Below are 12,330 nucleotides of genomic sequence, written 5' to 3'. Positions count from 1 at the left end.
TTTAGAGCCAGAATATTTCCGTACAACCCTGGCTGTCCTGTCCTGAACTCACTGTGTAGACTAGGCTGCAGAGTGCCGAGGTAAAAGATGTGCTCATAATTCCCAACTTGTCATGGTGTTTTGTCACAGCAGTAGAGCCCCTAACTAAGACACCCAGGAGTCTGGGGCTCAGCTCACCTGTAATAACCAGCGTCACTTCCTGCTCGCTCTTCCGGTCCCTGCTTTCATTTCTCCTCCCTATCTCCATGTCTGTGGCTCACAGGTGCTCTCTCTCTCCTGCCACTGCCTGGGTTCTCTGCCTGCCGCTGGCCGACTTCTGGTACCTGTCTCTTCCCTTTGGTCTGGGTGCTCTGTGGTGACTTCCTAGCATCTTACAGCTTGGGTGACTGTCTCATTACTCTGACCCTTAATTCACAGGTAAGAGTCACACATCACTTCTAAGTCTTTTACCTGATAAAGCTTATGTATTTTATTTTAAATAAAATTATAACAAGTGTTTTAAAAAAAGCTAAACCTTGTACAAGGTCAATTTGTTTGATATAATTGATAAAGGAAAAAAATAGGATCCAGGTGAATTAAGACCTCAATTAGAATTTTTTTAAAAAGTCAAATTGGGGCCAGAGAGATGGCTCAGAGGTTAAGAGCACTGTCTTCTCTTCCAGAGGTCCTGAATCCAATTCCCAGCAACCATCTATAATGAGATCTGGCGCCCTTTTCTGGTGTGCAGGCACACGTGGGTAGAATACTGTATAAATAATAAATAAATCTTTTTTTTTTAAGTCAAAGTTAAAGCCAGGCATGGTGGTGGTGGTGCAAGCTTTTAATTCCAGCACTTGGGAGGCAGAGGCAGGCAGATCACTGTGAGTTTGAGGCCAGCCTGGACTACAAAGTGAGTCCAGGACAGCCAAGGCTACATAGAGAAACCATGTCTTGAAAAAACTAAACCAAACCAAATCAAACCAAACCAAAAGAAGTCAAAGTTAAATGGATATTTTTAAATCCCTTACTGGCTTAAGAATAATTATCTAACAGTGTAGTTAACCGGTTTTTCCCCCTTTATCCAATCTTTTGTGTACTCTTGCTTATTTTTCTGTGACAGTTTAGAAACTGTAGATTTTTAAGTAGTGTGTTGTTGAAATCCCTTCAGACTTCTTGGTGCCGTCTGATGGATTTTGGACCTCTTAGTGAAACTCTGCCCGGCAGGTACATTATAGAGAAGACTTAATAAATTGGGTGGTGGCACAGCCTTGAAATCCTGTCATTTAGGGGCCAGAGGCAGGAGGATTGCAGGGCCAGCCTGGGCTACCTAGAGAGACATCATGTCTCTAAAAACCAAAACAACAGACATGGGACTGGTGAGATAACTCAGCAGGTAAAGGTGTTTGCTGCCAAGCCTGAAGACATGAGTTCAGTCCTTGGACATACATGGTGGCTCCCGGAAGCTGTCCTCTGACTTCTGTATGCTTGCCATGGCACTCATGTACATGCATGCACACAGACACATCATATACCACACACATGCGTGCACACACACAAGCCCTCGCACACATGTGCACAAACACACACTCACGCACACACACTCATACACACGTGCACACACACATGCAGGCCATGGACAACCTGTGGGGCTGGGTCCTACTTCCCGGAGCCCAATGAGACATGAGAGTCCAGTCCGATGCAAACAGCAAGGGATGCTTTATTGATCCATTGTGATAGAGTCTACCAAGCTCTGTTAAGCTGGAGACCCCGAATAAGCAACGCTTGGGTCTCTTATACTCTTACAGAAGCAGAATTGGGGGGTAGGCAGTTGTTGGACCATGAGTGGCTCTTAAGAATGCCCTTTAAAATGATTGGTTACTAGCTATTTTATCTCTGAGGGGGCAAGAGCTCAGCTTGGGACATCACGTGCTGTCAGGTGTTCGGGACAGGTATGAGGGTGTGGATTTTCTTAGAAAGTATAGAACAGCCCTGAGCCCATCTCGGAAGGTACTAATTGGCCAGGGTTGAAAAACAACTTTTCTATCTTTTCACCTGCAGCTTCTCCCTGGGCCCTGAGTGCCTCACACTTACGATGCATCAGTAGAATCACTAGTGTGAGTTCACCCTCACTGCTGGGTGCTGAAGCTCAGCCCACGCCACCGCAGTACCGAGTCAAGGGCAAGGGACTGTGGATTTAACTCACACACATACACACACAATAATACAGCGGGTCCTTATGATAAAAAAGCAGCAGCGGAGGAGGCAGCAGCAGCGGCAGCAGTTTTTATTCAGTGTTCAAAGAGCCTTTTTATAGCCAGCAAAACAGGAATGCAACTCACAGGTGAAATCCCTCAAGAGGTGATTGCACACAGGAGGAAAAGTCCCGAGGAGGGGAGGGGTGCATTCTCAGAGCAGTAAACATGACTAGCTAACCAACATAAACACAGACACGGAAGCTGCTAGAAACAGGACATGAAACAGCAAGACAGGCAGGCAGCCAAGTCGGGCCTGGTTCCTACACTTACTGACTTCTGAAATGTTAGCCCTGCTTGTCACTGGGTGGATGTTGGTCTTCTTGGCTGCAGCCACAGCATTCTTTAAGCCTTTGCGTTTGTAGTGGTCTAAATACAAAGCTGCTAGGCAGAGCTTAAGCTCTGTGGGTCTCTTGTTGTCCGTATTCAAAGAAGAAAACCCACTTACTGCCTAGCAGAAGAAATGCCTCAGTAGCTAAGGGCACTTGTTGCTGTTTCAGAGGATGTGTTTGCTTACCAGTACCACAGCATCCTGTAACTTCATCTACAGAGATCTGATGCTTTCTTGTGGTCTCTGTGGGCATCTGCACAGGCGTGCGCACATGCACACACACACACACACACACACACAGAGGCAAACACACACACACATGCACACATACACAGGGGAACACACACACACATGCGCACACATGCGTGCACATACACACACAAATAAGAAGAAAAGTAAATCTCTAAACCATCATTTCTTGCCGTGCAGGAACTGTTCTAGGGGCAGTAGTTAAAGAAGTTGTGTCCATCCCCAGGGACATTTCAGTTTATCGATAGAGCAAGTGGTCAGGGCTCTGTTGGCCTGAGGAGTGTGGAACCCGGGCCACCTGCTCCTCCCAAGGCCCCATCTTCTTCAGCTGGGATGTGGAATCCCAGAGGGATTTGGAAGGATGTAAAGGGGCAGCTGTAAAAATGTTTGCTGTGCAGTGCTGTGAGTACGGGGACAGGGGATGCAGAGGGAAGAGCGGTGTCCTCCAGAGGCCATGGTGGCTGTGAGCCAGCTGAGGTCTGAGTGGAAGGAAGATGAAACCAGTGTGGGGTTGGAATGTTTGCCCTTTCCTGCTTTGCCTTCCGTCTGTGAGTGAGCATCAAGCTATATTGTGAATGTGTCAGCACGATGTACCTCAGGAGCACAAGAGCTGAGGCCACACAGCGCCACTCGACATCATCATTGATTTCCTTTCTTTCAGAGAATTAAAGATGGCAGCACCATTGACTCAGTTAAAACGATCTGCGTGGGGGATCACATTGAATCTATAAACGGAGAGAATATTGTTGGATGGCGTCACTACGAAGTTGCTAAGAAGCTAAAGGAATTGAAAAAAGAGGAGCTCTTTACCTTGCAGCTGATAGAACCCAAGAAGGCATTTGGTAAGTTGAGTTTGAGCGTGTGTGAGAAATTGGTTTCTTCCCCGTGTTTGTCTGAGAGGCAGGGTACTGCCACGTGGGGCTGTGCGTCTTCAGCACGCCATTTTATCTACCGCACTGGTGAAGAACTCAGACAACTGTAGACAGCCTCACTTAGAAGGAACGCAACCTTTCCTATAGAAGGTTCCTTATAGACAATTTCCTACAGAAGGGCCATTCTAAGCCAACAGCTGTGTCTGCAGAGTCACATGTCCCGGCAGGGAGCTGGGTGGGAGGCTGCGCCAACCTCTGCTGCCCTTTTTCGATTTGCTTAGCAGGGAGATTTCTGATGGAGCGCTTCAAACCACAGCTGTTTCCCAGGGACCGAGGCAGCAGAGGGTTACTATGCTTGGTATTTAACTCAGTCATCCACTCTGTTTCACAGACTTCTCAAACTCTTTCTCTCTCGACATTTAGAGTTTAGGCCGTCATGAAGTGACTCCCTCTTTGGTGTCTCAACTGTTGTTCAAAACTCCAGGCCATCTCACGGGTGTGAGAATGCGAGGGCTTCTCTTGCTGCCCAGCACTGTTTTAATGAGCCAGATGAAGGCCTCATGCACACCGGTCCTAAAATATCTTCAGCAGGGTCATCTGGGCCCGCCTGCCTCATCTCAGGCCCCTCCCTGCTACGGTCTTGCTGTTGCCCCCATAACACAAATATTTCTTCCAACTTGCCTCTAATGTTGTTTTCTCAGTGCAGCTAATGAAAACAGTGGGAGAGTTAGACCTGGCCGTCCTGGCTTCCAGTGAGTGACAGGTCACCCCTGTATCTGTAGCAGTAGGAAGTCCTCCCTCTTCCCACATGATGCTCAGTCAGTTAATAGAAATGCAATGGGAAGTGCGTTGCCTGTGGAAGGCCAAAAGGAGGATGCTCCTGGCCGTGCACCTTCTCAGGGGCCATGATAGGAGAAAGCAGTGGCATCTTTTCTCCCTGAAGAAGGCAGAACATGCACAAGCCTCTCTCAGCAGCCCCTTTCCACAAGGCTCTTCTGGTGCTTGGTCGGTATACTGGTGGCAGTGGGTGACCTCAGATTATCCTAAATATTAAGAAGGGCGGATTGCAAAGCCATTGAATGCAGATGTAAAATAAGACACTGCACATAATGAGGGATAATGGGTGAGGGATTTTTCTGAGATGAGGAAAGCTGGGGAACAGTTAGGAAGGAGACAGGGAAGAGATGAGAAATACAGTGAGGGACCTAACGTGTTTGGAATCCTATGAGATGGCTCAGGTGGAAATGTGTGAGGCTGGTGGGCATTGAGGACCGAAGCCTATAAGAAGGGTTTTATGAATGACTGGACTACAACGCTCTGGAAACAGACCTACTCATTCAGAGTGAAGACAAAGGGCAGAGAGCAGAGCTTCATGGGCCACACCAGCATTCCAGAGCAGGAGGAAGAGGAGCTAGCATAGCGAGGATGGCCAGACGATGGCCAGACGAGGGGACGCTGCCTTGTAGCTGGTCTTGTCACTCTTCCTAAGAGCAGACCCACTGGGCTTTCCTGAGCCAGCCCTGGGGCTGAGGGAGAAGTAAAAGCCACTGTAAAATGGATCTATTCTCATCGTGGTGGGGAGCATGGTGGTGTGCAGGCAGACATGGTTCTGGAGAACAGCTCAGAGTTCTGCACTGGGATCCATGGGCAGCAGGAAGAGACGGGGACACTGGGTCAGGTGTGGGTTCCTGAAATCTCAAAGCCCACCCTCAGAGACCAACAAGGCCACAGCTAGCCTGACAAGGACTCCTAATCCTTCTAAGTAGTGCCACTCCCCATGACTAAGCATTCAAATCTAAGAGCCCTTTCTCATCAAACCGCCACAGTGACCTTGAGTGTCTGATCCTCCTGCCTCTACCTCCCAGGTGCAGGAGTCACAACTGAGTACTACCTGCAGTGCTGGGGATTGAACCCAGGGCCTCAGGTATGCTAGGTAAGCACTCTACCTGCTTCGGGGCAGGGTGTTTCAGTTGTTACAGACATAGGTATGTTTCAGTTATGTATGTTTGTGTATATTTAAAGTATACATTACACTTTATCATGTAGCAGCTTCTCACGGTGAGTCACAGCACTTAAAGCTTCTCGGTTCGTGTGCTTCCGTGCTGGAAATGTGAGGGGGGAGCCTCCTGACGTGGTTTCTCCTCATCAGTTGCTATCTGATTCCAGTTTTTCTTTCTCTAGCCTTGAGCCGGAGCCTTCCGTGCCCTTGTCATGGCAGCCTTCCAGCCCTTATCCAGTGCTGGCTGGAATGTCTCTCAAGCTGTTTTGTAGGGCTTGGGTCACTTCCTTTCTCCTCATGCCTGTGTGAAGGGACACAGCTTCCGCCATGAGCTTAACTCCTGCTCATTGCCAACCCAGACTGTCCCGCCTGTGAAAATCCACTTGGCTGAGAGATGACTCTAGAAACCAGCCCCGACTGACTGGTCCCTGTTCCCAGGAGACCTTTGTGCCATAGGGGACAACTGTTGAGACCCTTTAGCCTTAGGGGATGACTGTTGGGTCCTTGTGGCCTTGGCTGTGTTTTATTTAAATGAGTTTTAAGTCATTCATCCTGGAGAAGCTGCCCAATGCATTGACTGTTACCCTTGAGACCTGTGGTTTGTAGGGAATTGGGAGGAGATGGTTTGCAGGTTAGAGTTGAGGTTGCAGGTCTGATGTGTCGGCTTTTTAGAAGCTTAGTTTCTGTGATGTGCACCCATCAGAATGGGATGTTAAGTATGTGAAGCCTCATTAGCCCTTTGACTCACACACAGCTGGAGACTGTTCTGAGTCATTGTGCTAAGTCCTCTTTTCAAACACTGCCCTGTAGACCTTGGGGGAAAAAAGGATTCTTCCATTGCATGACTTCTTAAACTTTTCAAACATTAAAAAAGCAACCTGTCCATCCCCCCCCCCTTTTTTTATTAGTGTCTTGCTATGTAGCCTTGGTTGGCCTGGTGCTTGATATGTAGACCAGGCTAGCCTCCATTTTGCAGAGGCCATTGTCTGGTTTCTGCTTCCCAAGTTCTCACATTTACAGGTGTGAGACACACATGCCTTAAGAAAATGTTTTCTAGCTGGGTGGTGGTGGTGCACGCCTTTAATCCCAGCACTTGGGAGGCAGAAACAGGTGGATCACTGTGAGTCTGAGGCCAACCTGGTTTACAAAGTGAGTCCAGGACAGCCAAGGATACACAGAGAAACCCTGTCTCAAAAAACAAAACAAAACAACACAAAACCCAAGAAAATGTTTTTTACTATTCATGCTATTCTTTAGTATAAAAAAATTAAACAACAAATGCTGTGGAGTTGTTTCTTGTACATCCTGGACTCTACAAAGTACCCTGGAGAATATGAAATAAAAGGCAAGAGATGAAATGGAACACTTAGTGTGTCCCTCTGCCAGGTACTAAGTGTGTCACTCTGCCAGGTACTTAGTGTGTCCCTCTGCCAGGTACTTAGTGTGTCACTCTGCCAGGTACTTAGTATGTGATAAAGAGGACATTTCTTACCCTTTCTGTGCCTTGGCTTCTCCATACAAATGAAAGATGTCAATAGAGTTTACCATACTAAATACATTTTGAAAACTCATACAGTAGTCCTTGATACATCGAGTCTTCAGTAAAGCTGTTAACACGGGTTTATCTTACCTTACCTAAAAAATATAAAATTAGACCCATTCTCTAACTGAAAGTTTCTGAGCACCAGGACAGACTAGAAATGGAAAATTCCATACTGACCCAATGTGACGGGCCACAGTAAAAGCACAGGTGCACAGAAAATAATGTCTACAGGACCTTCAGGCCATGAGTTAGAGGTGTAAGAATTGAAAGAGATGTTCATGCTCATGGCAAAGGTATAGCCTTTTGCAGAGGGAGTCATTTCAGCAACAGAGACACGGGGCAGAGGAACAGGCGAGTGGGTTGAAAGCTGGGACTGTGTCACCTCAGATCAAATAGTGGAAGGTTGCAATGGATCATGGTAGTAGCTGCCATTCACTTGCGTAAGGAATTTCTGCAAGTAGAAATTTTCTTTTCTCTCTCTCTCCCCCCCCCCTCTCTCTGTCTCTCTCTCTCTGTGTGTGTATGTATGTGTATGTGTAAAACAAATGGGTGGGAGGGCCATGCGTGTGAGCGTGGTTTACACGTGGAGACCAGAAGACAGTGAACGACTTATTCTCCTGGAGCGGTGTCTCTCACTGAACCCAAAGCTCACAGTTTCAGCTAGGCTAGCTGGTCAGTGAGCCCCTGGGACCTGCCTATCTTTGCTCCCCCAAACCTGGTGTGTGTAGCCATGCCTGGCTGCCTTATGTAGGTACTGGGGATTTGAACTGAGCTAGCCATAGAGCAAGAGGCTGATAGAGGGCTGTCACACACTGGAGTTAAGAATGATACAAAATGAAGCCACAGGAGTTAAGCCAGAAGGACCGATGTCGCTGTGTCTGACTAGAGAAGAAGCTATGGATAATGCTTTCCTGGCAGTTTAGTAGAGAGGAAACGGTAAGTGCTTAAGACCATGAGCTGCCGTAGGAATTCTAAGGAAACACTAAAGCTGTAAGGGCAGAAAGAGGTGGGAGCTGGGCTGCTGGCACCTCGGCCAATGGGACGGAAGCCCACAAGTCAACCTCACTTTCAAGATTTTTGTCCATGGAGGCTGAAAGGAAGAACAGATTTAAGATTAGAAAGAGGCCTTTGGGGTGTGGAAGTGGCTCTGGAGAAAGTCTGGGAGATGTCAGCTTTAGATGTATATTGCATTTTATCTATCATTGACAAACATTGTTTTGGTCAAATTTTAAAGTCCTTACAAGGGGGTGTCACTAAGTATGTTTATATAGTATGACTCACTCTGGCCTTCTAGTGTCTAGCTGGACATGGGTGTGACATTTGCCCCACTGATTCTATGGAAGAAGATAAATAAAGGGCCAGGTTGGCTTTTATGGGGGTGTGGCAGATGTTTGAGATGAATTTTAAGTAAAACTGGTCTAACTATTTTCAATGTAAGACCCAACTATTTACCAACATAGGGACTTTTTCTCAGCAAGCTGTAAACCCTTATAAAAAAACAAAAATTTGCCAGATATAGTGATACATGCCTTTGCTCCCAGTACTCAGGAGGTAGAGGCAGGCAGATCTCTGTGAGTCTGAGACCAGCCTGGTCCATGTAGTGAGTATAACTCCCTCCCAACACCCCTTCCCCCAAAAGAATTAGAAAGAAAGAGGGAAATAAAGAAAAGAAAAATAAAGAAAAGAAAGGAAAGGAAAAACGGCACTGGGATGTAGCTCAGTTGTAGTGTTTGCCTAGAATGGCAAAGCCTGGGTTTGGTACCACATAAACCAGGACTTTCAAAGTCTTCACCCTGTGATCTCATCATGTGGGAGCTGAATGCAGGATGACCAGGGATTGAAGATCACCTTTGACTACATATTAAATTCAACGCCAGTCTGGGCTACATGAGACCATGTCTCTAAACAAACAAAAATAACTAAAAAGTTGTCATAAAAACATGCTATGTCTATAATACATATACATACACCAGATGTAGTTGCTAACTCGCTGTTTAGAGCCTTGGCCAAAGGGAACGCCCTCCATGCCCAGCCCTTTGATCTGTGCCCAAGTAGCCTAAGCCTGGGACGGAATTTCAGATGAGTCACTCCCAGGAATGCTGCAGAGTGAAAGTGCAGAGTCACCCAGTGGGGCGGGACCCTGGAACTCTCCTCTCCTTGCTTTTGGAGTCTTTGACTTTGCAGGACCCATGGCCTGGAACACTCCTCTGCTCTATTCTGCGGAGCATTGAAGACAAGATAGTAGTTTTACAACCAAGTTTAGTTGGTTAGGGTACAAGATAGTTTTAGATCAAGATAAAGAAGTTAAGCTATTAGAGTTGAAATAGGATAGATATTGAATCTCATTCAGAAATTTAGACCCAACAAGACAGGAAAGACACTTACTTCAAACGGGTTGAGTGCAGATGGCCAAGTCACTATGACTGTAACATGTATAGAATTCATTATTCTCATGATTGTCATATGGTTCTCCCTGCTGTATGTAGTTTGTTTATACATGTGTAATAAAATAAAAGTATTAAAAAAAACTGTGGTGGGGTCTGTTCCTAGTGAACTTAGTATTTATCCTCTCCTGAAACTAGGTCAGTTCTGAGAACCCCGAGATTCCAACCACCCTGGCCTTGTAGCACTGTGACCATTCAAACATTCTGTCTGTAAGATAAGGAAGTTGCTCATTCTCTCTGTGTGTTGTGCAGCTCAAGATGGATGGTGCAGGAATGCTTGATAGGTTAGGGGAGAGACACCCCTCCCCTGCCCCCTCCCCCCCACCTCATTTCCCTTGCTGGAATGGAGGGGACAGAGACCAGAGTCCTGGTATTACCTTCATCATCAACCCGCATGGTCTCAATACTCTTCAAGGCCTCCCACCAACAGAGAGACCCTGGAGGCTCTCCAGTGGAGTACCTGTGAGGGGCTTTGCTTAAATCTGCCCACTGTGGGGGGTGGGGTGGGGGAGTGGAACCCTGGGAGGTTTATCTGCTGTACCTCTGAATTGAAGGGCGACATTATATGGCTTTGTTTAAGAGAGGGTAAAAATATATGTTAATTAAGACAAAGAGACAGAGGCAGAGAGAGGAGAGAGGCCTGTGCTCCTGGTGTTTGAAGTGACAACCTTTTGCGTGTTTCTCATTTTCAGTGAGAATGTAAATAGTTCTGTTCTGGAGGGAGTGAAGAGCAGACCCCTCCCTCCTTACCCCCTCTCCCCTCCCTCCTTCCCTCCTTCCTTCCTCCCTCCTTCCCCCCTCCCCTAGCCCCCTCTCTCAAGTTGGCAGCAGTTTGCTAATAGGAGTAGCAGTGTCAGGCCCAGTGTCCTCCCTGCATTAGTTCTCTGGGTGCCTGCTCAGCCCTGTGGAAATCATTCTGCTTACAGAGAAGGACTTCAGCCCTCAAGCTGTCGATGGAGGCCCTGAGGATGCTGACTTGGGCATTGAGAGTCTAAAGTCCTGTGGATCACAGTACAGGTTTTACAAAAGGGAGCTTGTTCCATGGCCTTTAGAACACCACTGTGAGCCATATTGGAAACCAAGCATGAAGGTGTAGGCCAGTGGATCTCAGAACAAAGTCCCCACAAGATGTCCTGAAAGGCCAGAGCACTTGGCCATGGTGGCTCAAGTTCAGAGGCAGAAGGAACACTGGAATTTGAAGCAGGCTTGTCCTATATAATGAGTTCCAGGCCACCCTGAGCTGCTAAGTGAGATTTTTCTTTTCTTTTTTCTTTTTTCTTTTTTCTTTCTTTCTTTCTTTCTTTCTTTCTTTCTTTCTTTTAAGGCAGATCATATAATTTTGAGAAGTTAGAAAAATGAAATGAGCCTGTACTTTCAGCTGAAATCCAATGAGAAATATATTTATATTTATACAAGTAGTCTCTGCAACCTGCTTAAATCTTAGGAAAGCCTGGGTGATGCCAGTCTGGAGGCTGTCTAAACCAGAGCTTAACTTCTGCTTTGGTGCCACCAAGTGGTTGGCTTGGAGGTGACAGTCTCCAAGATAAAGACACCGGTCAAAGAAAAGATAAAAAATAATTCTGTGATAGGGGATATTTTGGGGGCAGTGGCAACATTCCTCATGGCACTTACTGATGGGTGCAATAGGAGGTTGCACAGACAAATAGAATACCAAGAGTGAGCCCAGTGTCAGCCGTGGGCTCTGGGTGATGGCGTCAGTCAGTGCATGTTCCCTGCCTGGGTGGGGGTGCTGCATGGGTGATGGTCTGTGGGGGGTGGAGTATATGGGGAAACTTCTGTAGTTTTTGTTCACTTTGTACAGCTCTAAGAGCCACTTATTACTAATAAATACTCTTCTACTCTGCATAATTTCCCCTTCTAGATTCTGATGTTGTGGGAGCAGAGTAAAACAGAGGCAGAGGCAGGCACATTGCTGTGAGTTCGAGGCCAGCCTGTCTACAAAGAGATTTCCAGGACAGCCAAGGCTACACAGAGAAACCCTGGCTTGAAAAACCAAAATGAAGGAGGAGGAAGAGGAGGAGGAAGAGGAGGAGGAGGAGGAGGAGGAGGAGGAGGAGTGTAGACTTGTCCTAGCTTCATTTCTGCCGATGTGATAAAGTACCCTGACAGAAAGTGGAGAGAATATTTGTTTTAGCTCAGTTCAAGGCTGTTGCCCATCATAGCAGGATGGCCTGGGTGACAGGAGCTGAAAACAGTCATTCCTGGTCTACAGTGGAGAGCAGAGAGAATGAATGCACTCATGCTTACCACGCAGCTCAGTTTCTCTACACGCACACAATCCAGGACTTGAGCTCAGGGAGTGGAGCTACACACTCTGAGGCTGGGTCTGCTCACATCTATTCTTGTGCTCAAGACAGTGCCCCAGTCCCGGGTGTGGTGGTGCACGCCTTTAATCCCAGCAGAGGCAGGCGGATCTCTGTGAGTTCGTGGCTAGCCTGGTCCAGGGCAGCCAAGGCTATACAGAGAAATCCTGTCTCGAAAAACAAAACAAAACAAAACACAGTGCTCCATAGACACGTTGGGCCAATCTGCTCTACGCAGTCTCTCACTGAGATTGTGTCAAGTTATCAACTAAAGCCACTGATCACAGACGTCATCTGTAGAGGCTGCTGAATTCACAGCGCTGATCATGTCCTTCTG

General features: G+C 47.1%; 1 protein-coding gene across 2 annotated transcripts in view; it reads left to right on the top strand.

Annotated features, from left to right (window-relative positions):
* Positions 1-12,330, top strand: part of GIPC2 (GIPC PDZ domain containing family member 2) — a 57,169-nt gene that overhangs the window by 28,140 nt on the left and 16,699 nt on the right. For both annotated transcript variants that reach the window (XM_084755783.1, XM_084755784.1), the window contains exon 3: positions 3,473-3,653. In XM_084755783.1, coding sequence (XP_084611909.1) covers positions 3,473-3,653 — 181 coding nt within the window. The remainder of the gene's footprint in view (positions 1-3,472; positions 3,654-12,330) is intronic.

The sequence above is a fragment of the Acomys minous genome, assembly GCF_964271855.1.
Source record: "Acomys minous genome assembly, chromosome: 14".
In the NCBI taxonomy this organism is placed as follows: domain Eukaryota; kingdom Metazoa; phylum Chordata; class Mammalia; order Rodentia; family Muridae; genus Acomys; species Acomys minous.
The sequence above is the reverse complement of the archived record's forward strand: the minus strand, read 5'-3'. Positions and strand labels throughout refer to the sequence as shown.